The sequence below is a fragment of the Balaenoptera acutorostrata genome, chromosome 10, assembly GCF_949987535.1.
Source record: "Balaenoptera acutorostrata chromosome 10, mBalAcu1.1, whole genome shotgun sequence".
Classification (NCBI taxonomy): Eukaryota; Metazoa; Chordata; class Mammalia; order Artiodactyla; family Balaenopteridae; genus Balaenoptera; species Balaenoptera acutorostrata.
This window is the reverse complement of record NC_080073.1, coordinates 85,353,111-85,380,588: the sequence shown is the minus strand read 5'-3', so window position 1 is coordinate 85,380,588 and position 27,478 is coordinate 85,353,111. Positions and strand designations below refer to the sequence as shown.

Below are 27,478 nucleotides of genomic sequence, written 5' to 3'. Positions count from 1 at the left end.
ATATCCAGAATGTAAAAAGAACTTTCACTCATCAATAATAAATACACTACAAAAAGGGCTCTGAGCTAACTCCTGGAGTGTGGCAAGTCTCAGCAACCTTGTGGGTGATTTGAACTTTATCGACTGGCTCAGATTTCCTCAGGAGAAGGCAGGGGGAGAGAAAGAGGGGAATAAAAATCCAAACGCCAGAATGAAGCGCTCTTCCCGCCCTGGCCGAACCTGGCAAAGGCAGTTAAAGCCGGCGGAGCAGTAAGGTTGATCATAGAGAGGACCGCGCCTCCAGATTCCTAGGCGGGCACCGGAAGTGGCCTCGTGGCCCTGGGCGCCTTTTGCTCGGCCGTTTTGGGTTCCTGGTTGGCCCGGCGGGATGGTGGCTTCAGATTTTGCCTTAACTACCTGCCAGGGCTAGTCTCCAGGGAGCGCCAGTCATCCCCAGAGCTGCGGGTGAGCGGTCGGGCTTCTCCCCAGCCAAGCTGCAGAACGCCCCATCTCTGTTGTCCCACGGGCCAGAGGTGGGACGGGGAGGGGGTCTTTGCGGCTTGCGTGTCCTGTTCTCCCCCCAGCACGTGCACACAATGTTTGGTAACGAGCTCAGTGACGATTTGTCTCTCTACTGTTCGGTTTGGATTTGTCGCTGTTATTTTGACTTTATAATATAGCATAAACCACTCAGATTTTGCTTAATTCTCGTTCTTTCATACACGATGGAGGCGGGGCGGGGGCGGGTGGTGCGGTGGGAGAGGGAAATGTCTCAACTGAGGGTTAGGTGCTTAATCCTTTATTCCCTGAACGAACACTATAACCAGTTTATGGAGCTGTAGTGTATTACTCTTCTGTATAAGTAGTTTTTTTTTTAAATTAATTTATTTATTTTTGGCTGAGTTGGGTCTTCGTTGCGGTGTGCAGGCTTCTCATCTTGGTGGCTTCTCTTGTTGTGGAGCACGGGCTCTAGGCGTGCGGGCTTCAGTAGCTGTGGCTCATGGGCTCTAGAGCACAGCCTCAGTAGTTGTGACGCACGGGCTTAGTTGCTCCGCGGCATGTGGGATCTTCCCGGACCAGGGCTCGAACCCGTGTCCCCTGCATTGGCAGGCGGATTCTAAACCGCTGCGCCATTAGGGAAGCCCTGTATAAGTAGTTTGATTCCTTTAAAGGTCATAAAAGTTTTACTGGAAAAATAACTATGAGTCGGCTCATGTGTATATTGTCATAGTAAGTTTACTAAAGTGTGGCAAGATCCATCTTCCCTTACCTTGCTAAGGATCAGGAAGCCTCCTTTTCCCTCTACAGGAGTGTCCCAAGACCCATCCTGCCCTGCTGAAGCAGTTCTATGAAGGGGTGGTAGATTATGAGTATACATGAAAGAAAGCCTTGGCAAATGAGCTATGGTGGTCCCCAGCCTTGGCTCATGTGCTTTTTTTCTTCCTGTAATGCAGTTCTTATAAACTAAAAAGTCTTTAAATTCTGAGAATGTGGCCTTATTTCCTACAATAGAAGTTCTAATACTAATATTTATGTAGCACTTTTCTGTATATCAGCAGCCAGGTGCCCTTTCTCAGTAATTCTGATCTATTTTCACGGATCTCAGGAATATTATCCTACTAATGTTCCGCTACTCAGGAACATCACCTTGGCAGTGAGTCTTCATTACTAATAACATAGGTTCTTGACTGCTCTAGTTATTCTGCTGTTTTAATAGTGTGTTCTCCCACAGGAGTGCTCTGATCCTAAGGTTCTTCCTGATTCCTGGTATGTAAGACAAGTGAATCCTATCCTGAGCCATTGCACTCTAAGATGTCCACCAAGTTGAGAGAACATGCAGCCTTGACTCCTGTGGTGCACACTCGAGAGGAGCAGGAGGGACTGAGAATCGTGAAGGTAGAGGAAGAGGAGAACCATGCTTGGGAGCAGAAGCCTCGCCAACTAGGGAATGTGCACCCTTATCAGGAACTTTTCCGCCAGTGCTTCAGGCAGTTCCATTACCAGGCGGCCCCTGGACCTCGAGAGGCTCTGAGCCAGCTCCGGGAGCTCTGCCAAAAGTGGCTGCGGCCTGAGATGCACAGCAAGGAGCAGATCCTGGAGCTGCTGGTGCTGGAGCAGTTCCTGACCATCCTGCCCAAGGAGTTGCAGGCCAGGGTATGGGCGTATCATCCAAGGAGTGGAGAAGAAGTGGTGACTGTGCTGGAAAATCTGGAGACAGAACTTGGAGACAAAGGACAACAGGTGGGAAAAGGGTTATCTATTGTTCATTTATGAGAACCCCAGGGGTCTACCAGCAAAGAGAGTGGGCATGGGTAAGCAAGAGGTTTTTATGACCATTATTTTCTGGGCTGACGCATTATCCTCTGTTTTCCCTTTAAAGCTCTGCTGCTTTTGTGAACTGATTAAGACACTGGTTTCTTCATTCTGCTTTCTGTACCCATAGGAAATTTTATGTTTAATCAAACTTTGAGGTTTAGTTAGCTGTTGCTGATCCTCTCATGAACCCAACTCTTCTTGTATGTCCTTAGGTCCAAGCCAGTGCACGTTACAAACAAGAAGTGCTGTGGAAGGAAGTAGGAAGTGTAAGCCTTACAAATCAGTCACTTAACATCCAGCTGAAGTGTGATCCTTGGGAGCATTTTCCTCTTCAAGAGAATGGTAAGCTTTAAAATGTGAATCTTTTGTGATCTTTTGGAAGCACTGAGTATAGCGTCTGCTAGGAAGCAGTATTTCTTGTGAAAAAAGTGGTATCTAGAATAGCAGAATAAGTTTAACACCAAAAGGTTATTTACAAAGTGAGCATATCTAGAGTTAATTTAATTTTGCATTGGGATATGTGGTATTTTTTAATTGGGTTATGATAGTGGTTTACAATTCTAACTGAATCCAAATCATTATGGAAGCGTTTTAACAATACAGATACCCAGATCTACCATAGATTTACTACAGTGGGCCCTAGTACTATATGTTTTAATTAGCTACTATAGAACAATAGTGGTAGCTTATATTTTAAAAATTCAAGTAGTATAGAAAAATACAAAATGAAAATAAAAGTTCCATTCCAAAGAGTTAACCACTGTTAACATTCTCTAGTATATACTTCTAAAATTTTTCTTGTATATTCAAGCCTCTCCCCACTTTTTAGGGAAATTGGTATCATGATGTATTGACTATATTTTTAAATTTTTTTATATTCTTGATGCTCTGGCATTTGGGGCCTTGATCCTGGACAGACTGTCCTTCCCAGGGCTAGCTAATTCCTAGAGACAGCAAAGGACTCCCCTGCAAGTGGGCCTTTCATATACAATCCAACCAATCTGGAGCCCAGTCCCCCAACCATCTCCTTTATCAAACCTTCACACACGAAGCCAATATTCCCCCTGCCCTAAATCACCCCAGGGTCAGATACCAGAGAACTAGGGACCATTCTATAGCCCAGAGTGTGCCAAAATTATTCAAATTATCCATCCTAAGCTTACTCAGCATACCTACCCTGCCTTATCCATTCCCTCCTGGGGAAACTCCAATAAAGGCTCTAGGCCATGCTCTCGCCTCTTCCCCTTCTGCCTCCTGATCGATCGTGGTGCTTTCCCATGCACCCCTGCATGGCAGACTACATCTTCTGTTCCTTGGGATCTACAAGTGTAAAAAATTTCTTTCTTTGTATAGTCCTTTCCATGTCTGCGTGTCTTACCATACCCGCTTAAAACAAATCCTGGATACATTTTAACATACATATTATACACACCACTTTGCATTTTGCTTTTTTTTTTTTACCTAATGAGAATATTCAGGACATTATTCATTCATGTACCAAATATTTATTGAACATCAACTATGTGTCCAGCAATAGTCTAAGCATTGGGGATATAGAGGTGAACAAGAAGGCCAACGTCTCTGCCCTCATGCAACTTACATTCTAGTTAAATCAGTGGGTACCACAATCTCAGTTCCTTCATTCAGTTGCAGTCGATGTTTGTGGCCTAGAGAAAACATGCAGAAATAATGTTACTCTTATCAGTAGAGTTATTTTATTCTTTTTGATGTTTAGTTTTCTGTTGCATACATGTATAATAGTTAATTTAATAGTCTTCTACTGATGTGCATTTAGGCTGTTTCCAGTATTTTCGTTATTTTATTTATTTATTTATTTATGTGGTCACACCATGTGGCTTCTGGGATCTTAGTTCCCCTACCAGGGATTGAACCTGCACCCTCAGCAGTGAAAGCATGGAGTCCTAACCACTGGACCGCCAGGGAATTCCCTCTTTTTCTTTTTTTTTTTTTTTTTTTTTAAATATTGCTTTCCCTCTTTTTTTTTTTTTTTTTTTTTTAATAGGGAGCATTTTCTTTTTTCAAATTTTATTTATTTATTTTATTTATGGCTGTGTTGGGTCTTCGTTTCTGTGCGAGGGCTTTCTCTAGTTGCGGCAAGCGGGGGCCACTCTTCATCGCGGTGCGCGGGCCTCTCACTATCGCAGCCTCTCCTGTTGCGGAGCACAGGCTCCAGACGTGCAGGCTCAGTAATTGTGGCTCACGGGCCCAGCCGCTCCGTGGCATGTGGGATCCTCCCAGACCAGGACTCGAACCCGTGTGCCCTGCATTGGCAGGCAGATTCTCAACCACTGCGCCACCAGGGAAGCCCTCCCTCTTTTTCTTATGTTAAACACTGCATCAGTGGATGTCTTTATGTAAAAGTCTTTTGGCTCTTGTGTGAAAATATCGGAGGAAAAAAATTCCTTTAAATGCAGTGAGAGATTGATAGCCACTGGATTAAAGTAGAAAACTTATTATGTAGGCAACAAAGTTATAGTTATTACCTCTAGGGAAAGCAAAAGGACACAGGGTGATGGAGAAAGATGAATTGGGATTTGGACTTCTTACTTTTATACCTTTTGTACTGTTGAAATTTTTACCATGAGTATCTATTCTTTTTATAGTAAAAATAAAGAGTGCGGTCTTTGAATTCAGATAAACCTGAGTTTCAGGCCAAGCTTTATCACTTAATAGTCATGTGATCACAGACCAATTGTTTAATTTCTGTGTTTCAGTTGCTATATCTATTACCCAGCTCATTGTGTTGCTGTGAGCATCACCAAATATTGGGTGATCACTTGGTGTTTTAGCTATCCCATTTCCATGTAACAAACCACTCCAAAACTTAGTGGCTAAAAGGCACAACCATTATGTTATCTCTCACAGTTCTCTGGATTGACTGGGATAAACAGGATGGTTCTTCTACTGTACATGATATCAGTTTAAGCTGTAGTTATCGGGGGGCTTGCCTGGACTGTGATGCTCGAGATACTTCACTCACTTCTCATACTTTAGCAGGAGATGGCTAGAAAACTGGGCTTAGCAAGATTCTGAGATGGATGGGCCTCAGGTTATCTCATTCTCTCACTCTTCATGTATCTCTTTAGCGGGGTAACTGGACTTCTTACATGGTAACTCAGGGATCTCAAAAGCATCTTTTAAAGTCTTAATCCTTGAACTGACGTATCATCACTTTCACCATATTCTGTTGGATAAAGCAATTCACAGGCCAGCCTAGATCCTGTGTGGGAGGGGGGTGGACTACACAAGGGATGAATGCTAGAAGGTATGTTCATTGGGGACCCTTTGAAGACTCTTGGGAAATTTACATTTCTTTCCTGCATTCTGAGGTTTTAGATCTGGGCTGGGGCCCAAAAGTGTTTTATTTATTTATTTTTATTCTCTATGACTCATAGGTGCAGTGAGTACCAAAAACCATTAGGATGATAGTTCTTGCTTATTTAGCACAATCCTTGATATTAGTAAGCATTCATAATGTTATCAATTACTATTACTAATCTTACTTCCAAACATTTATGTGGGACATGTGGCACTTAAATAATCGACTTGCTGTTTCAGCAGGAGCTGAGACCAGGAATATGACTGGTGAATTTGCTCCAAAGCAGATTTCTGCAGAAAGGAATTCATTGGTTGCTTTCCAGGATGCAAAGTGTGGAGAAACTTTTCAATATAGGGGTAAATCAGAACAGCAAAAGGTCAACCCCATGAGAGTAAAACGACACAAATGTAAGGAGTGTGGAAAGGCCTTTGCTCAGAGCTCAGGGCTTGTTCGACATTGGAGAATTCACACTGGAGAGAAACCTTATAAATGCAATCAATGTGGAAAAGCCGTCAGTTATAAATCAGCCCTTCTTTCACACCAGGAAATTCATAATAAAATAAAACGCTATCAGTGTAATGAATGTGGGAAAGCCTTCAGTCAAAACACAGGCCTGGTTCTTCATCAGAGGATCCATACTGGGAAAAGACCTTATGGATGTAAAGAGTGTGGTAAATCCTTTAGTCAAAGTTCACACCTTATTGGACATCTGAGGATCCATACTGGAGAGAAACCCTTCAAATGTAATGAGTGCGAGAGGGCCTTCACTCAGAGGTCAGGACTCATGGAACATCAGAGAAGTCACACTGGAGAGAAACCGTATATGTGTAAGGAATGTGGGAAAGCTTTCCGAGGGAGCACCAGCCTTACTCAGCACCTGAGGATCCACACTGGGGAGAAGCCCTATCAGTGTGAGGAATGTGGACGAGCCTTCATTCAGAGGTCAAGCCTTGTTCGTCATCAGAGGATCCACAGAGGGCAGAAGTCTGTTTCTGTATCCTAATTGTAAGGAGGCCTTTAATCATAAATCAGGCCTTACTGAACACTTTAGAAAGCTATGCTGAATACAGACCCAATCACTGTGTAATAAATTCAAGAAATTAGGGATGTGGTGTCTCCATTGTTATTCTAAGTAGTCAAACTAGAAGAGATTCTGATATCACCCAACAGATTGAAAGAAGCTGGTAGCTTGTCACTGGAGCAGACCATTCACATTTTGGCCTGAGTCTGTTGTGGATGCTGCTATTTCTTTCTCCCATTCTTTTGGTCCTTCTCCTTTGTGGTCCTTCAGCACTTTTGCTCCTTGAAGTCACTACCATCACATACCCTGAATAACCTGATGATACAGTGGCTCTCAGATTTTGAACAGAAGACCACTGAGACTGTTAGTGTGCATACTATGCAAAGGAGAACTTAGCAGGATGAACAGGGAAAGTGATGCTGTTGTTAACGTTATATAAATGAGGGGTAAGCTAGGTAAGTTACACTTAAAAGTGACTACTCAACGACACAGCTTGCTGTTTTCTTTGCCTTCTCTTCACCCTGTTGGTGAGGGAGGAAGTCCTACCCTAAGATTTGGAAGATGGCCAAGCACATGACACCCAACAGTGGACAGATGGGATTGATAGCACTTAATTAGCTGCTTATACTCATAGCCTAGGGGAGGAGGGCCACTTGGGAGCAGAGTGAACAAATAGGAGCTTTGGGATACAGGCTTTGTAGTAATAAGATGGGGTGATGTCTGGTTTCCTTGGGAGGATGTGATTGACTTGTTTGAATAATTTCATGGGCAGGCAAGGAGGTGAGACCCAGTAGGTTGAGGAGTGTAGCTAGTCCAGCTGATGGGGAACAAGCCAAGTGCGGTCACTTCCTGCTGGGTGGGAGGCATATATAGCAAGAGCAGAGGAACCGATGGTTAGGCTTTTGGGTCCCTGTGAGGCTCAAAGATGTCAAGGCAGCACAGGAAGTTTTAGGCCTTGCTGCTCACTTTGTCAACTTAGAAAAAAGACATAGTTTTTAGGAAAGAGTTATAATGTATATCTGTGCCCTCAAGAGTGCTGTTTATTCATATGTACTCTTTTTTTTTTTTCTTTTTCTTTTTGAATCTCAGTGATACACATTCCTCCTCCAGTTTATCTCTAGGAAAAAATCCCAGAAATACCATTGACCATCCAGCATGCCAGTTGGACTTGATCCCATATTGGTGGTGGGATTGAAGAGACATCAGGTAGCAGAGTCTATAATGCTTCTACATCTTTCTGACTTTCTTATGCTAAAAACCAGTAGAGATCTCAAGCTCAGCTCCCTCACTGTCCACTGTTATCATCTGGATACCTATGTCTTCATTATGCTTTAGTTTATCTTTTCAACCTTTGGAATAGACAGTCTGAAAAGCACTGATGTTGTCTTCTACTCTGACTTTGAATGAAATATACTTTTCACTATTAGGACTAGAGACACTAGAAAGTTTATAAGGTAGAAAGTGTATAAAAGTGGGGTATTTCACTATATTCATATTTTTATAGGGACGGTATAAATAAATACCAACCAAGAAAACTCTGGAGGTGCTAATTGTTCATCCTTAGTGCCATCACTTACTTTGTTTTGCCTTGTTTCAAGGCTCAGGTAGGAAATACCTGAGAGGTTGACATATACAGGTCAGAGGGAAATACCTATGACAAAAATAAAAGAGAAGTGGATAGAACATTAAATCTCCCTGAAGTGAGACACCCTGAAATTTAAAATGCAGACTTGCACAGAATACTTGCACATTTGAGGAATTTTCAACCAAGTGGATGAATTCTCCTGTGAAATGTGCTGATGAACTGAGCTTTTCTGGCAGTGGGAACTATGCCAGAGATGAAAACTGGCATCCTAAGGATCAGATACATTTGGCAGACATTTGTGTAGCTCATTCATTGTTTTTAGGAATTGAATTAGCTGTCAGCTTAAAAAAATTTAGAAATTTTATGTAGAAATGGGATTTCCATATTATTTTGAAAAAAATAAAATCTGGCATCACTGGGCCAGACCTCTTACCTTCCAGTTCTTTCCATGCCCCACCCTCCAGCTTCATTATGTGTCTGAGCCCTGGAGACATTTGAATTTGCTTATCTGGAGAATGACTACTTCAGAGGAGAGTTTTATTTCATAGCAGAGTAAACTAAATAGAAACAAGGTGAAGTCATCCTTGACTTTCTGATAGGTTGTTTGCAAAAAATGGAAAACCATAAATTGAGAAATTTGAAAAGTAGGATACAGGTTTCCCCTGCTACCTGAAAGTGAAGCATTCCTATGAAACTTTTTGTAAGCCGAAATGGCATAAAGCAAAGAGGCATTTACCTTAGGACACATTTTGCTAACGAATGCACAAAATCGAGATAAAGCACAGATGCTCACAGACACAGTTCAAAGCTATAGTGGCTTAATGCTGAGATGCTGAGTGTAGTTCCCAGGGAAGGAGCTTGGTGGTGCCACTCTTGCTGCTTGATTTGCGCGATACCTCTCTAGAAGGCTGGCTGCAAAACAAATGTTGAACGCTATTTTCGCTTTTCACCTTTTTTGGCAAACAAAATCCTCTTCGGCTTTCTTTCAGTTAGTGAAAACAGGTACTAATGTAGGTCTTTATTTGTAAAGGCGAAGAGGCGTAAAGCAAATATTCAAAAAGCGGGATACTTGTATTTCTTGATTTAGTTTAAATAAAAATAATGAAAACATACATAAGTGTCAATAATGTGACCTTTGTGGACTTGCTAACCTTAGAGTTAGGGATGTGTTTACAAAAGTAAATATAACAGGTCTCTCCACAGTGACTTGGCTAGTATACATTTCTGAAGATATGTGTTTAAAGAACGGTTATTGCCTACATATGTGTCATGCATTTTAAGGGTATTTAAAAAGGTAAATAAAACACAGTTTCAATGGTGAATTTACAATTCAAGAAAGAAAATTTACAATACAAAACAAGGATAAATGAACACAAATCAAAAACAATTCTGCCTGGGAGAATTGGGAAAGTATATAAAGAAGGTGGGCATTTGTGGGACTTTACGGATGAATAGGATTTTGGTTATTAGTCGAGATTCTAAGAGAAACAGAGTATATATTATTCTTTTTTTAAAAAAAAGGAATTGGCTCAGATGATTGGGGGCTACTAAGTCCAAAATATGCAGGGCAGGCTGGCAGGTGAACTCAGGCAGGATTTCTGTGTTACAGTTTTAAGGCAAAATTCCCACTTGGGGATATCTCAGTTTTGTCTCAAGGGCTTCAGCTGATTGGATGAAGCCCACCCATTATGGAGGGTAATATCCTTTGCTTCAAGTCAACAGATTGAAGATGTTTATCCCATCTACAAAATACTTTCACAGCAACATCTACACTAGTGCTAAAACAACTGGGTACCGTAGGCAAGCCAGGTTTACATATAAAATTTAACCATCACAGATATATAGAAAAAGGCAGAAGAAGCTGTTAACACCACACGTGTCACTGATATTGCACAGGGGTGTTATGTGCAATTCCTTTTAAAGGGTGCTGTGTAGAGTAGTAGGTTATATCAAGACTTGTTTCTCTGGGCTGTTTACATCAAAATCGTGTCTTATTTGCTTAAGTATGCCTCCCATGTTAGAGTCCATTTTAAAGAAATTCAAAGTACTTCGGAGGTAACAGTATACAGGAACAAACCCAAGAATGGCATCAGGGAAATCTCACCCTGACTCGCCCATTGCCCCTTAGAAAGCATAAAACTTGGTTGGTGAGCTAAACAGGTTGGAAAAACTTCCCTGAGTTCATTTCGTTATCCATCCACACATTTTATAATAAATCTGACCTGTCGATATAATTGACTTTGGTCCTTGGAACAGAGAAAGTGAGTAACTTGTTTAAAGTGACCTAGTGCAAGGCTTTAAAATTTCTTGACTCCAAGTCTGGCGTCCTTTATGCTACTGTTTAACAACGTACATTTTCTGGGTGCAGTGGTCGACTCGCAAACACCGAGAGGGCGCCAGGCTGCTCTCTAGATGAGTCTGGGTCTGCAGAAGCTGTGAAGGAGGGAGAGCTCTGGAAGGCGGCCTGGAGAGGCCGGCGGCAGGGCGGCCCGGGTGAGGAGGGAGCGCCTGGTAACCACCAGCGGGGCGCCGGCGAGATCATAGACATGCTCAGACCTTCCAAGTTCCTGTACAAACCCCGGAAGTAGAGTCTCCGGGACCGAGATCCTAGGTGACTTGTCCAGCAGTATACTTGTGTGCGCGTGTCGGGTCGCACTCCAGCGCTTCTCCCTCTTCTCTTTAGAGCAGAGCCGGCCTCGGGGTGAAGAACCGGGGTTCCTGAGTGGGTTGTAAAGAGAGGGCAGACGCTAGAGTCGAGTTTGGCGGGCGTGGACGCGACGCACCGCTCTCCGTGCGCAGCCGCGGCTGCCAGGTGTGCCCTAACCCCTATGAGACCCCCATAGCGCATGCGGAGTGTGACTTGGTAGGCGCAGGGGAAGCGGGGTGGGCTGGATATCCCTGACGTTTGCTGCCATGCAAAGACATACCTGTCTCCGCAGCCTTGGCAACAGTTTGTCCCTAAAGTGTTAGGCTTGCTTTGTCACTATTTTATAAAGTTAACAAGCTTATGTAAATTCTTGGCCGCCCAGGTAATTTTGTTCTGTTTACAATACGTTCTTATCCCCCAGAGCCCAGGAGAGCCTTCGCCTTGACTCTGTACCCTAAGTCAAGTGAACTCTGTCTTGAGCCATCATAGCCCAAGATATCAAAAGTTTGGTGTAACCCTGACTTCTGTAGTTCACGTTACTAGGAGCAGAAGGGTTTGCACATAGTGAAAGTGGAAAAGAAGCACATGCTTGAGAGAGGCCTAGATTGCCTGGGAAGGTGCATCCTCACCAGAAGTTCTGCCCCTAGCGTTTCAGGCAGTTCTGCTACTAGGAGGTCCTTGGACCTCACAAAGTTTGAACTTCTGAAGCCAGAGATGCACACCAAGGAGCAGATCCTGGAACTGCTGGTGATGGAGTAGTTCCTGACCCTATTGGAAAAGGAGAGCTTTGTACTTAGATACAGGAGAATCATCCAGCTAAGAGGCAGTAGTTGTGCAGGAGAGTCTGAAGACACAGCTTGGATATGCAGGCCAGCAAGTGGGAAAGGGGTAATCCAATATTATGTTATAAAAATGCTGAATCCTGGGCTTCCAAGTATAGGGAGGGATAGAAGCAAATCAAGATTTTATGTCCTTTCTTTACTGGGGCTAAAGCAGTGTCTTTCTGTTTTTCTTCTTCAAAGATCTGCTGCTCATTGCTGTTGAGACAGTGATATTTGTCTGTCTCCTAACTCCATGGGAAATTTTCTTTTTAACTGAATGCTGAGGTTTTAGCTATTAGCAATGATTTCACAAACCAGTTGGGCCTGTTTGTAAAGGAGCAGTAAGTGTAGTGGTCAGACTGCAAGAATTTATATCTAGAGTGTACCGCTTACTAGCTCTGTGATCTTAGGCAAGTTATTTAATCTCATCAGAATCCTTTACATGTACAATGAGAAAATTTTTTTTATCCTTAGGTTCAAGCCCATGCACAAAAGCAGAAAGTACTCTGGAAGGAGGCAAGATCTTTAACCAGAGAAGTCATTGAATATCTAGCTCAAGAATAACCCTTGGGAGCCCACCCCTCTATAGCAAAGTGGTGAGTATAAAAAAGAGCCTTCTGTGAAGAAGTAGTTTCTCCATTGGCAATATGACATGCCTGTCTTTATGCTTTTCATAAGGACAGCCACGTCTGATCTGTGTAGGAATAAGGCAAAAAATTCATCATACATGTAATGATGCTTTGCCATCAGTTACACAGAATCGAGAACTTAGCTTTGGGGAGAACTTCTCAGCTACCATCTTAATTGGGGCTTGGCTTTTGGATGTTCCTGCTCTTTACACTGTTTATTTATTTTTATATTTATTTTTATTATATTACTCCTTGAGTGACCTTTATACCACCATTTAATTTTTAGTCAAAGAAGCAAAGATGCAAGGACAGTGCTTTCCATTTAACCTCCTATTTTCTATTAACTTTTGCAAAAATAACCTGTCAGGGTGAATGAGAAAAGGTATGCTGCTTTTACAAAAACTCAAATCAGAGAAAACATTTGAAAGATGAGGGGTATGCATATCATGAAACCATGTGAAAAAGATACACATTTCCCTCAGATTAATGTATGATACAATCTGAAAGGCACCTGTTTCCCTCAGAGTAACTTATTTATAGTCTACGGAACTTTAGTTTGCCATGCACAGTTTCTTGCTTGGGGAGACTTAATGAATACTCAGTTTCCTCTGAGGAATTAAGTGAATTGCACTAATAGTATCTCCTGTGACAAATGGAAACCAAATTCTACCTGACCTTATTCCCATAGAAGCACTATGTTAAGTCAAAATGATGTAAAACACAAGCATTTAGGACCTGTAGTGTTTTTCTACTTGGTATATTAAATTTGTTACGTTTTAAATTCCTATCAAAATATAAATATGGCCGTATATCCTATTATTAATTTCATCTGTATGAAACATTCAAGTATATTCTCTAGTCTTCTTTTTTTTTTTTTTTTTTTTGGCTGTGCCAGGTCTTAGTTGTAGCATGCGGGATCTTTAGTTGCGGCATGCAAACTCTTAGTCACAGCGTGTGGGATCTAGTTCCCTGACCAGAGATCGAACCCGAGTCCCCTGCATTGGGAGCACAGAGTCTTAGCCACTGGACCACCAGGGAAGCCCCTATTCTCTAGTCTTTTTCCCAGTATATTTAAGGCACAAAAAGTACACTCCAAGTTAAAGTACAAAATAAATCCAATCCTCTTTAGGCTGTCCTTCCAGAAGGAAAGATGGAAAACTTCATGATTGGGATATGGTGGGATATGTCTACTACTTATTGGTGGACAAGAAACAACTGAGTTTGAGGGACCTCCCAGCTCTTAGTGTAGGAAAGTAGGAGTGGGAATCCTTGGTGTCTCTGTGCCAGATGTGTCTTTAGCCCATAGACAGGGCCTAGAGTAGTTCAGCTAAAGGAATGGTACTCACTGGCCAAAAATGTCTCTTGGATTATTTTCTCAGGTCACATTGGGACCTGATATTTAAAAAGACATTTGGGACATTTGATATTTAAAAAGAAAGGAAATAAGATCAGATACATGAAAGCCAGAGATGGGGAAAGTGATATAAGTCTTCTGCATACTGGCCTCTTCTCCCAGGTTGATTGACATACTGAATAGTTGTATCAGTCATTCAGCCAGCTAATCCCCTGATGTGTGGACTTCCGTGGTTGTGAGAATTCAATAGAGATTAAAATTACAAGAGATTTTAGTCTAATGACAGGGGAAAATATGAGGAAAATACAATGTCCCTGCTTTATGTGATATATTCAGTGGGTGTAGCTGTATCAAATAGTGAGAAGATGTAAGTTGAGGAAATTAATAATTTGATTCTTTAGTCTAATATTATAATACTAAAGAAAAGCAATAAAGCATACCATAAATATCAACCTGAGCTTTTTGGACCTTCCTCATCCATAGAACCAAGAGCCTCCATATATCTAATTATAGCAGCCCCTCAGTTAACCTAACCCCAGCACATGCTTCTAAAAGTATTAATCGTACAGAGTATGTATTTATGAAACCCTTCCTGTGTGTCATTAACTATACCAAGGACATATGCAGAGATAAGTAGAACATGAATTTATAATCTATTAAAGCAGAATAGGCTACATAAACAATAAGTAATTATATTATAAAGTCCAAATAATGTTAAAGCACATTAATTCTGCCTGAAGGAGTCAGCAGAGTCTTCACAGAAAAGAAGACATTGGTGCTAGCTTTTAATAAGTACAACTTTGAAAAAAGGGAGAGAATTTGTTGACACCTTATTTGTAATTGTAATATACAAAGATGACATTCAAAACAAAGCAATGTGGGATTTCTTTACAAAAGAACACTTGGTGACAACACATATATGTGTGTGGATATGTATACACACCTACATATACAAGCATACATTTCTTATACATTATTACAAATCTATTTGAAAAATAGTGCCAAAATAAAATATGATTAGGAAGGCACATTATGCCAATAAAAAATATGAACAGGGACTTCCCTGGTGGTCCAGTGGTTTGGACTTCGCCTTCCAATGCAGGGGGTGTGGGTTTGATCCCTGGTCGGGGAGCTGGGATCCCACATGCCTCGTGGCCAAGGGGCCAAAGCGTGGAACAGAAGCAATGTTGTGACAGGTTCAATGGAGACTTTAAAAATGGTCCACATCAAAAAAAAAATAAAAAAAAAATGAACAGTCTTTTTTATTGAGGTACACTTCTATTTTTGTGAATTGTCTGAAATGATATTAGGAAATAGACACAATCCAACATTGAGACAAGATTGCATACCTTCCAGGAACATCCTGTATGGAAGAAGGAAAATGGTTTGGTTATTGAACTTACATCCCATTTGTCTAATGAAAACAGGTTGTCCTTGTTGTATGGTCTGTAATTTACTAAGAAACAAACAACACCACAAAAAGTTGACCTCACTGTCTACGTGGATAGATCCTCTAATCAGTAATATATCCTTCAGGGGTGGTTCACCAACACTTAATCAGAAAGGCCACACTCCAGAGGAAGTTAGCATTAAGCACAGCAATTAGCTCTATCTCCGATTAATAGCAGAGGTTTTACTAATTTACATACTGAATGTTAGAAGTGAGTTTTCATTGGTGGAATTTGTGATATTAAAGATATATAGTGACTAAAAGAATTTAGAGTCTCTTCCTTCTACCTTTGCATGAACATTTAGAGTCCTTCATGGCTCACCCTTTAGAATGGCACTCAAGGCTTGATTCTCAGCCTTTTCTGATGTCAGAAGATTCTGCTTGCCTGATCCTGACTCTAAGGTTAACTGCATCCTTAGCAACATTTCCTCCCAATGAACCTTTCACCCAAGATGTGAGAGGAGCAACCACGCAGACAGAGAAACTGGAAATTCATCATGCTCCCTGAACAGGCTATATGACTTTTGTCCATGCTTGCTGTCAATGTTTCACTCTTAAATTGTTAAGGAAAATGTTTCTTATAAATATTAGATTATAAGTATTAGAGTAAGCAATCATTTCGTATAGTTCATTCTAACAAATAATGAGCAAGTGTCCAAATTTTATTTAACTCATTAATGGAGGAGCCAACAGAATGGCAGACTTGATTCCACAAGAATATACAAAATTGAAATTCATATAATTAGTGAGGGAAAAATGTTGCAATAAAATTGCTAAATTAGATACAAAATTGGTTAGTATTCTCTTCTGGGCAGGGGAAAATTTTATATCTTTTCAGTTTTCTGTAAGTTAACCTCTAACTTTATAGGACTGTAAAACATTTGAAATCTAATCAATTGTGAGTCAATGTTAAATTCCCCAAGAGTCAAAATGTTCTAGCATATTTTTGCCTATTTCCAAGTTTTGATAATTTTCCTGAACATTGCTAATAAATGTCTGTATGCATAGCAGATTTCAGTCTAAAACCAGAACTGATAGCTGGGGGAGAGGAGCCCAAAGCCCTCATGAATCTCGATTGCTGGCTTCTGATACTTCTCAAAATGAGCCTAATAATTATGAATGAGAAAATTAGCTATGTTCAGTTTACATTACAGTCATGTTCAGTCTTGAGACCCCTCCACGTTTTCAGAAGTTGGCACATGTAGATATTTAAAAATCATAAGTACCTAGGAGCAAGATTGCTGTAACATGTTTTCTGTTTTGTTTTTGGGTTTTTTTTTTGGCCAGGCTGCATGGCTTGCGGGATCTTAGTTCCCCAACCAGGGATCGAACCTGGGCCCACAGCAGTGAAAGCACCAAGTCCTAACCACTGGACAGCCAGGGAACTCCCAAGATTGATGTAACATGTTTAAAAGATTTGCCTTTTCCTTGGGTTTAGTCTGGGAAAACTCTTTATGTAACCATAGCGAGTGAAGCAACAACTTCAGGGTAAGAGTGGACGCAGGGCACTCCCTGAAGAGGATAAAGATCTGAGCAGATCTTTGACAGCCTTTCTAGACTGTGCCCTGCTGGTCATCTCCCCCATCCTGGTGGCCTCTGGCCAACTGCTGTTTGCCAGCCTCCTAGTTCAGTTCACAAGCCTCCTTTCCATTTCCAGCCCCAGGATGGTTTCCTCAACTCCTGAACCTTTCCCAACCTGAGAAGGAGGAATTCTTAACTTGCTCCCTTTCTCCAGGGCCCATCCTGCCTTCCATATCTCCCATGAAGACTCTAACCACTGGGACTTAGTGAATCTCCATACTTGAACTCCTTCTACATTTAAATCTAGGACCACATAATATATTTACATATTAACATTCTGTTGTTCATCAGTGTCAGGTGTTCTAGGCCTGTGCCCTAATTACATAATAGGCCTCTGGATTGTAAAGATTATGTAATTTTTTTAGTATATGGTTCAGGCCCAAGGAGGACACTAATTTGCCCACTTTATATCTTCTGCAGAACAACTGACCCCTTGTGGGCAGGCTCAGTAAAAGTGTGTACTGTACACGTAAACACAGTAAATGGGATGGATATATTAGTCATTTCTCCTTAGACTCTTAAGACTCAGAGTTTTTCACAAATGAAAAAGCTATCCATAGTGTGTACTCTGTCAAAAACTCTGCCGTGGTTTTGCCTTGTGTGATCTCGTTTAATCCTCTTGATGCCCAGTGCTCTTAGTTTTCTTATTGTCCCCTAATTGGAAACAGATTTAGAGAAGCTAAGTGACTTACTCAAGGGGCACTGCAGCACAGGAACCTGAATTCAGTGACCCCAAATTATAAGCTCTTAACCACTGTCCTATACTATCTGATCTAACTTATTGGATTTTTGATATAATTCCTAGTTAAGTATAATTTGACAGATGTTTAGCCACTTTGGACGGGGAAGGGAAGAAATGTGTGGGATGTTTACAAGGCAGGGCTGGTTTTGCTCTGGACTCTGCTGTGTCATTCAGCTCTCCACATCCCCAAGGTGCCAGCCCTTCTGTGAACTGAAGGTCCTGGGTGTGGGGTTCAGAGGCTTCAGTTCCTACACATGTGAGCAGTGGTCAACTCTCCAGTCTCCTCAGGAAGCCGTGGTTGCTTTGTGGTGTTGTCCTTGGTACGTGCCTTGAAACGTAGCATCTTCAATGTGGCTTTCTAAGATCTGACCATTAAGCTCATTCCAGGTGCTTTCAAAATAGTTTGCTTTCCCCTTTTCTACTCAGTAATAATCCCTTCAATATCACAACACTCGTGTCCTTTCTCCTCTTTCTAGGTGAAGGGATTTTGAATTTTCTCTGAGGTATCAAGAATTGAGAGAGAGGGACTTCCCTGGTGGCGCAGTTGTTAAGAATCTGCCTGCCAATGCAGGGGACACAAGTTCGATCCCTGGTCCGGGAAGATCCCACATGCTGTGGAGCAACCAAGCCCGTGCGCCACAACTACTGAAGCCCACGTGCCTAGAGCCGGTGCTCTGCAACAGGAGAAGCCACCGCAACAAGAAGCCCATGCACCTCAATGAAGACCCAATGCAAACAAACAAACAAAACAAAAAACAAAAAAAATTAAGGAAAAAAAAGAAGAATTGAGAGAGAACTAGATTGTTTTAAGATATGCACGTCCTGCACTGTGAAGGACAGGGAATATCTGCCTCAGCACAAGAGAAACTCCAAAGTGAGCAGCATTGTTTCTGTAGGGCCAGTGTTCTGAGAGTCTTGCTTTCCTGTGGTAATAGCCATGAGGAATCTGTTCCCAATACACCACGGTCTGCACAGTGGGACAAGGACAACTTTACAGTTCTGGCTGGTTTTTCAAAATTCCAGCACCCCACTTCATATGTTGATTCTCCTTTTTGTGTCTGCCACTCCCTTTATTATTCCCAACCCTGTGTTGCTGACTAAAGCAGCAACTCACTGAGGAACCTCCCTCAGAGCAGTGAGCTCACCTACATTGATCGCCCTCTCTTCCAACTCTTCCACAGTAGAACCTCTTCCATCATTTAATCCTCTTCTGCCCTTAGGGTCATGCATTCTCGCAAATTTCCACTGCCTTCTGGCCAAAGCTCTTTGCCTTAACAGCTCCCACTTTTCGAACATCACTGTTTTCTGTGTTTCTTCCTGGTTTCAGTATATTCACGGGATCCTAAGGCTAGCTATCATGTTCCTTCCTGAGAAGGAGAGGGTTCTGGGCACAGAGGAGATGAAAGCACCCAGGAGAAGGGCAGAGGGGAGACAAACAGGTAGCAATGCTGACCGCCAACGGCCTACTTCCCCGGAACGCTCTTTATGGAAGAGAGCAATCATTTTTCTTCTCTGTTGTCATCTAGCACTCCTCCCCTACATTTTCAGTTAAGAGATCCTGCCGGGTTGGCAAGAAGCGAGTGTCCGAAACTTTTTTTTTTTTTAATTTCAGAGATCCAGGAACTGGGTTTAGTGTTGTCAAAGCACAGTTCCTGCTTTCACCGCCTTTAGTCCCGAACTGCTCGAACTGAACACGCAGCATACCCGACCGCAGGGTAACTCGGAGACGCTGCGCACGTGGGCGGAGGCGGGTCGCGGGCGCGCGCTCGGGGGCGTGACCTCCTGGAGACGCCGGAAGCCGGCGCGCCTGAGCGTCCGGTTCCGGGAGCCGCACTTCTGCGTCCCTGTCAGGTGAGTGTATGGGGGCGTCCTTCCGCCTCGATATCGGGTTCGGCCTTGCGAAGCCCCAGGACGTGTTGAGCCGCGTGGGGCAGCCAACACCGGCCCTGGTTCCGGCTGGAGGACACCCTGTGCCCGGGGAGGTTCGGGGCTGCGCGGCTGGGAGCAGACGTCTGTCTGGGAGGCTCCGGAAAGGCCGGCCCCAAGGCCCCCAAGACAGGACCCTGTCCCGGGACTGGGGATCCCCTTCTTGGGAACCGTGATTCCGACGCTCTGACTAAACCAGGGCCGCCAGCATTGTGTGAGGCGAAGTGGGATTTCGCTCTCAGTTTTGCCAGACTAACACGAAAACATCAATAATTTTCTGGCTGTGTCTAGTAACTTTTCCTCTCCCACAGGTTGGGTCGTATGTATTAAAGTATGGAAAAATGGTGCAAAGTGATAACTTGAAAATTTGCTTTAGGTTAGGGGCAACATACATGTATTTAATGCCGGATTTGGAGGAGCCTTCCTCCATTAAGTGCAAGCCTTCATTCCACCCCCCACCCACCCCCAGCAATTATATATTTTTACTTATCTCCGTAACATACTGTACACTTTTCATATTTGTTGTGTTTATTGATTGCTCCTACTAGAATGGACACTCCATGATGGCAGGGATCTTTGTTCGCTAATGCGTCTCAAACACCTAGAACAGTTTCTGTACAAGGTAGGCCTCCAAAAAATATTTGTGGATTCAGTGAATTAATAAAATTAGTTTCCCTGGTTACAGGTCTTCTTTCTTGTGTGCGTTCTTCGAAATATAATGCCATGTATCCCTTTATCACTTAATTCTTTTCCCCAGGGTGCCCTCAGGAGCCTCCAGTTGAAACTCCAGCAAAAGCCAGGCATGATGGCTGTGGACACAAGAAAGTCTGCTGGCCAGCTGTTCCAAGCCCCATGGGGTCAGCAGGGGCCTGTGATGGTAAAAGTGAAGTTGGAGGAAGACCACCCCAGGAATCAGGGTCTCAGCCTTCCAGAGAACCAGCCTCCTGCCTGGGAGATCTTCAGGCAGCAGTTTAGACACTTCTGCTACCAGGATTCCCCTGGTCCCCAAGAAGCACTGAGCCGGCTCCGGGAGCTCTGCCATCAGTGGCTCAGGCCAGAGACACATACCAAGGAGCAGATCCTGGAGCTGCTGGTGCTGGAGCAGTTCCTCTCCATCCTGCCCCAGGAGCTCCAGGCCTGGCTGCAGGAACATCATCCAGAGAGTGGGGAGGAGGTGGTGACCATGCTGGAGAATCTGGAAAGAAAGAGAAATGTACATATAGGAAGAGACTAGTATGATGTGGTTGCGGGGAACTGGGAGCAAAACTTTCTCAAGTGTGAAGGCTCTGAGAGAACAGTGGGAAAACCTAGCATTCAGCAGGGAACTGAGCTTCTTGCTAAGCCAGTCAGGAGGGGAAGGAGGGGAAGGGTGGGAAACAGCAGATTCGGGGGGTAAAGCTACTGAAGGCATCGTGCTCCTTTACTGGTCATTCAACATTCACAGCGAAGACGTAGGTGGTATCACACATGAAAACTAAGTTCGGAGAGGTTGTGTAACTTAGCCAAGGACACATAGCCAATAAATGAAGTGACAGAAACAAGATTTGATCAAACTTTGCTTTGCTTACCTTTCTGGCTGCCTCTCAGCGCCCTAGGGCCTGGTTTCTAGCTTCTTCCTCCTAGTCTTTCTTGGGGGATGTTTCTTGGGGACTCCTCCCTGAGGTTTGGTCCCTGTTAAATTCATGATATCCTTACAGGCGTAACGAGTGCTGCTTGTCTCTAGCTTTCAGCCTGTGCTCTGGAACAGAAGATCCTTTTGCAGACAGTGACACGTAAGACACTAGATGAAGAATCTTCATGTACCCGAGTTCAGCCTCCAGCAGTCCAGTTCAAGGGCGAAGGACCTGAGCCCCACCCATCAGAGGAAAGAGGTGAGGCAAGAATTTCTCTAGGGAATTTGGACTGAAATGAACTCCCCTTTGGTTTTTTTGTAGAGTGTGACTTGTTAATTCCTTGTGATGAGAGTTGTTAAAGAGTGACAGAGCTGACATTTTAGGTAATAATGATTAACAGTTGATAAGTCATCTCAGAACAGCCTCAGCAGTATGTTGGTTTTAAACATCCACAGTTGAATTCTCTGCAGATTGTCTATAGCAAATGTTACTTTCAAGTATTTTGATGCTTACATAAATAGACCCTGATAGGATATTAACATTGTAAAACTACATTGACTTTTTTGAAAGTTACCTCTTATTATTACCAGAGAAGTATATATGCATTGTAGAAAGTTAGAAAATACAGAGTTGCAAAATAAGAAAGCAAAGCATGATATTCTTATCACTCAGAGATTACGATTGATGACTTTTTATTTTATATCTGTATATCTTTTATGTGCACATGTGTGTATACATACATATACACATTCCTTTCACCAAAAAGGGATCATTTCTGTGTGCTATTTTATAATCTATTTTGCTCAGTTAATAATCTTCCCTTTTCCCTCTCAGTACATCTTAATGTTATCTAAGCTCAATCCAAATTCAAACTGGTCCATTTTTTTCCAAAATGTCTTTAAAGCTGATTTGTGCAAACCAGGATAGAAGCCAGGGTCACATAACACATCTGGTTGTTATGCCTTTTATTTTTACTTTAGAACAGTTTCACTCTCCCATTTTCCCTCTCACAGCCCAGACTTTTTGATGAGCCCAGGCCAGTCTCCTACCCTCTGGATTTTTCTGGTTGCTTCCTCATTGTATCATTTATTTTGCTGCCCCTGTACCCTGGATTTCCATAAACTGGAAAAAAGATTGAAAGACTCAAGTTAAACATTTTTGGCTAGAATTAATATTAGGTAATAGTAGACATGAATACCTGGGTGACCCACTATAAAATCCCTGGCTGGCTTAGGATGATGACAGTATGATCCCTCCATTGAACAGCTAATATTTCCCCTTGTTAACGGTGTGGTGTCACTTTGGCAGTTTGTGAATGGCCAGTTTCCCATCAACAAAATACAAAATGAGAATTCTTGTGTGGGTCAACCATTTTATTAAGGGTTGCAGAATGATTTTATAATTCTTTCGTTCCTTCTACATCATTAACTGGCATTCTTCTTTATAGTAAAGAAATGGTCAAATCATCTATTTGTTGATTAGATTGACTTGACTTCATATTAGACAGTCAAGATTGATGCTTAGTTTTCCCCCTTTATTTACCAATTTTCATATTCAAGGAATGGTTTAATAGGTACCTCAAATGGCGACGTGAGATTTTAGGACTTTCTCTGTGTTAGTATCATTATGGACTTAGTAATTTTCATTGAGTCAGTGTGTTTCAATCTACCACAGTTATTACTCTTTTTAATGCTCACACTGACACATCTTTGCCTTGTATGGATGTCTTCCATCTTGCCCCTATCTCTTTTTGCCATGACCCTATGAATTTTGAATCCTTGCTTTCTGAACAAAATTAATTGTTCCAGGCTCACCTTGTACTTTCCCTAGACCCAGATTTGGTATCAACCCTTTCTGAAGGAGCCTTGATTCTTCTTAATGGAGAATGCTACTGAAGTATAAAATCTGGGTGCTAGGGGAGTTCTTTACCACTAGGGTAACAATACTTCTAGCACGTTTTATGGGTAGAACTAGAAGTACATTTTTTTTTCTAAAAGATATGAGTTCACAATGGTGTATTCAATTTTGTTCTACCACTACAATGTTCCATTATTTTTCTATATTGTATTTTGTTTCTGCATTTATTTTTGTTAATTCTTTCCTTATGTTCTCACTTGTTTTTTAAATTTATTTATTTTACATTGTAGTAATTTGTATCAGAGGTGTTCCCAGGAAGCATAAGGAAGGGGAATGAGACACAGAAGGGAGAAAAGCCAGTCAAGTGTTCCTAAATGAGCAGGTTATCTTGGTTAATTAGTTGTCCTTTTTATTTTTTAACTTTTGAGCTAGATTGATCTATATATCTGTTACTAATATAAATATTTGATGCTACAGATATTTCATTGAACACTGGTTTTGATGAATCCCAAATGTTTTGAAATGTAGTGTTTTTGTTATTTTCTAGAAAATCTGAAATGTATGCTTGTATTTTGCCTTTGAACCAATAATTGGAAGTTTTAAAATTTTCAGATGGAAGGGCTTATTTTCTGATTTTGTTATTAATTTTAGATTTATTCTGTTGTAATCAGAGAATGTTTGTGTTGTTTATACCTTTTGGACTTTATTATGGTTTTCCTATGACCCAAAAAATAGTTTTCATTAAAGGTCACTGCACATCTGAAAAGATGTTCTATTTTCAGGATACAGAGCTTGATATACATATTTATCCATAAGATTTAATTTTGTTTATTTCATTTTGTAAACCTTCCGCATCTTTATTTTTTTGCCCATTTGGTGTTTTTTTAGACAGAGAAAGGATGATTAAAGTCTGTTATTTGTTTTGTCTCTTTATGTCATCTATAATTTCTGCTCTAGGAAAGTTGCTCCTCTGTTATTTTCTGCATAATTAGACATATCTGTTCCATTGTCACTGTAAATTGTATATTTAGCATTATAAAGTTCTCTTCTTTGTCTAATTTCATGCTTTTGGCCTGAATCTCACCTTTTTTCTGAAACTGAGATCATGATGCCTTCTTCTTTTATTTGCATTTGCTTAATTTTCTCTTGTTCATCCTTTATTCATAACTTTTCTCTATCATTTTATTTTAGATGTGTTTCTTGTATATATAACAGAGTTGGGTTTTGCTCTGTGACCAAATCTAATTTTTTTTCTTTTTCTTTTTCTTTTTTTTTTTTTTTCTGGCCACGCTGTACTGCTTGCAGGATCTTAGTTCCCCAACCAGGGATCAAACCGGGGTAGTGAAAGTGCCAAGTCCTAGCCACTGAACCGCCAGGGAATTCCGTAATTTTTTTCTTTTAATAGATAAGTTAAGCCATTTATGTTTATTGATAATAAGTGTAAACATATATATATACACATATGCATAAATACTTATCTGTGTGTGTTCATGTATGTATGAATATACATATACATGCATATATTTTCAGTGTGTGGTTTGCTTTCCCTCCTCTTTTTTTAATTGTAGTAGTTCTTATAGTTAGGAAGCTTTGTATTTTTGTAGTAGTGGTACATTAGTTATCAATTGCTGCTTAATGAATTAGCACAAAGCTAGCAGTTAAACGACACACGTTTATTGTCTCATAGTTTCTGTGGGTCAAGAGTCTGCATATGGCTTACCTGGGCCCTCCACTTCTGGGTCTCTCACAAGGTTGCAATCAAAATGCCAAAGATGGGATCTCATCTGAGTTGTGACTGAGGAAGGATCCACTTCCACCCTCACATGGATGTTGGCAGGACTCAGTTCTCTGTCAGTAAGTCACACAGACAGAGAGCCTCATTTCCTTGCTGGCTACTGGCCAGAACCCACCTTCAGTTCCTTGCCACATGGGCTTCTTCATATGGTGGCTTTCTTCATCAAAGCCAGCAAACCAGCAAGGGAGAGTGTCAATAGAGAAAATCTCATAGTAGGTGGAACTTACAGTCTTAGGTAATCACAGAAGTGGCATCCTATCAATTTTACCGTACTCTATTGGTAACTCGGCCATGCTTTATTCTTTCTCACTCCCACACCTGTATTACTCCCATTCCTTCTACTTGGCTGACCTGTTTCTCTGAACCCCTGACACTAAATAAAGAAAAGATATAAAATCCTCTGTTAAATCTAAAATAAAGATTAACCCTCCTACCTGTCTCTTAAATTATTTTTGAGTTGCCTTTTCTCCTCAAGTTATATGATGTGTTGTTTCAGATGGTGGTGTGAGGACTGAGAACCTGACATTTGAAGTGAAGCAGGAACCTTATGAAGAAACATTATGGTGTAGGGAGGGGTCTGATGGACATCATGAAACTGTGTGTCAGCATGCCACATACAGAGGAGACAGTGAGCCTAGTGGAAGTTTGGAGTTGCAGGATGGGGATGCCACAGGTGAAAAAACATATGACTGTGATGAATGTAGGAAAACCTTCACTTGGATAAGAGGCCTTCAGATGCATAGGAGGATCCACATTGGGAAGAAACCATATTCCAGTACAGAATATGGAAAGGCCTTCATCAGACGTGCAGAACTTACCCAGCATCAGGGGCTTCAAAGCAAGGGAAAACCTTATCAGTGTAAAGAATGTGGCAAAGGCTTCAGTCAGAAAGCAGGCCTCTCCCAACATGTCAAAATCCACACTGGAGAAAAGCCCCATCAATGTAATAAATGTGGCAAATTTTTTAGTCAGAGATCAGTTCTTACAAAGCATCAAAGTCTCCACACTGGAAAGAAACCTTTTGAATGTATATATTGTGGGAAAACCTTCTGCCATAGTGCAGACCTCACTGAACATAAGCAATTCCACAACAAAGAGAAGCCTTATGAATGTAATGAATGTGGGAAAACCTTCAGGCAGCGTTCAAATCTTACTGAGCATCAGCGAATTCACAGTAAAGAAAAACTCTATGAATGTAAAGTATGTGGAAAAGCCTTCACTCAGTATGCAGGACTTAACCAACACCGGAGAATCCACACTGGAGAGAAACCTTTTGAATGTCCTGTATGTGGACGAGCCTTTAGCCGGAGCTCAGAACTTATAATACATCACAGAATTCACTCAGGGGAAAAACCCTATGAATGTGCCGAGTGTGGAAAAACCTTTAGAGTGAACTCAACCCTGGTCATACATCAGAGAAGTCACACTGGGGAGAAGCCCTATAAATGTGATGAGTGTGGTGAAGCCTTCAGTCAACACTCAGGCCTCAACAAACACAAGTTAGGAGGGAAGCACAGAAACCCTCCTAAACCGAGAAAATATACATGTGATGTATGTGGGAAGACCTTTACGCAGTTAACTGGCCTGAGGAACCACAAAAGAATCCACACTGGGGATAAGACCTACCAATGTCCTGAGTGTGGCAAGGCCTTCACAAGGGGAGAGCATCTTATTGAACATCAGGGGATTCACAACAAGGAGAAGCCTTATCAATGTAAAGAATGTGGCAAAGCCTTCAGTCAGAAGACAGGTCTTAGTCATCATCTCAAAATCCACACAGTAGAGAAACCTTTCAAATGTTCTGAATGTGGGCGAGCCTTCAGCTGTAAGTCAAATCTCAATAAACATAAGAGAATCCACTCTGAGGAAAAATCCTATACATGTAAATAGCGTGGGAAGGCATACAAGCAGAGAGCAATGCTGATACAACATCAGAGAGGCCATATCCTACTAAGCCCCAGCAGTGGTGAATGAGGTGAAGCCTGCAGTAGAAGCTCAGTTCTGATTAAGCACCAGAGAATCCACTAAAATGACTCCTTGCCAAGGTGTTTGGTGACAACCTCAAGTAGAATTCAGAATTTTTTTTAATTGAGATAAAATGTCTCCTGAACTTCCTTATTTAAAGAACGTCAGAGATAACACATTGAAAAGTTGTTTAAAGGTCATAAATACTGGAAGAGTTGAGATTTTGGAAAAATAAACATCAACAAGAAATTTACCTGTGATTACCTTTGTTAAATGCAGTGAAGTGTCATTTAATACAATGAAAAGGTACACAAGGGCAGCTGTAAAAAATACATTTTTTATACTGAATTCATGAGTTTTTATGTTTTGCTTTTTCAAATCATTCTGATTTCTAACTAGCCTTAGCCTAGTCTAATGTTGAAATTGCTTCTCTTAGTACCAGTTGAGGTCACAGGACTATCCAAGAGCTTAGAATGTGTGAGATGAGTTGTCTCTGTTTCCCTCCCACCTTGGCTACCTAACCAAGCCTCTGACCATAAGTGGGTGGCCTGCAGACCCTTCCTGATCCCCACCCCAGAACTAGCATTTCCTGGTGAAAAAGGACATGTTATATTCTAAGTGATATGGAGGGCATAGAGGTTTGGGCCCCCAGTACATCAAAATCTAGTGTGGCCATCATGGCTAAAGCACAGAGCATATATTTCGATTGTGAACACAGCTCCTTGAGCTCACAACAGAGGACAAAAGAGAAGAGGGGAAAACAAGCCTTTCATTCCAGCATTTTCCATCTCCTACAAAGTATATTTATACAACTGAAACCTCTTTCAGCTTCAGCACTGCCTACCTCCCTCAGTCAA

At 41.7% G+C, this 27,478-nt stretch overlaps 2 protein-coding genes across 3 annotated transcripts in view; both read left to right on the top strand.

The window, feature by feature from the left end:
* Window positions 1-9,300, top strand: part of LOC102998885 (zinc finger protein with KRAB and SCAN domains 7-like) — a 50,347-nt gene extending 41,047 nt beyond the window's left edge. The window contains exons 8-10 of the mRNA XM_057555777.1: window positions 1,749-2,220; window positions 2,508-2,637; window positions 5,875-9,300. Of these exons, the coding sequence (XP_057411760.1) occupies window positions 1,749-2,220; window positions 2,508-2,637; window positions 5,875-6,638 (1,366 nt within the window). The 3' untranslated portion in view covers window positions 6,639-9,300. The remainder of the gene's footprint in view (window positions 1-1,748; window positions 2,221-2,507; window positions 2,638-5,874) is intronic.
* An 8,682-nt stretch (window positions 9,301-17,982) lies between these two features.
* On the top strand, window positions 17,983-26,946 carry LOC102998652 (zinc finger protein 883-like). Of its 2 annotated transcripts, XM_057554176.1 has the most exons (6): window positions 17,983-18,339; window positions 19,078-19,316; window positions 19,940-20,013; window positions 20,149-20,604; window positions 21,115-21,262; window positions 25,153-26,946. In XM_057554176.1, exons 3-6 carry the CDS (start codon window positions 19,978-19,980, stop codon window positions 26,544-26,546), a joined length of 2,034 nt encoding a protein of 677 aa, XP_057410159.1. In that variant the 5' UTR covers window positions 17,983-18,339; window positions 19,078-19,316; window positions 19,940-19,977; the 3' UTR covers window positions 26,547-26,946. The 2 variants fall into 2 exon arrangements, with proteins under 2 accessions (XP_057410159.1, XP_057410160.1); XM_057554177.1 differs by lacking the exon at window positions 17,983-18,339 and having other exon boundaries at window positions 18,709-19,316.
* Window positions 26,947-27,478: the final 532 nt, after the last annotated feature.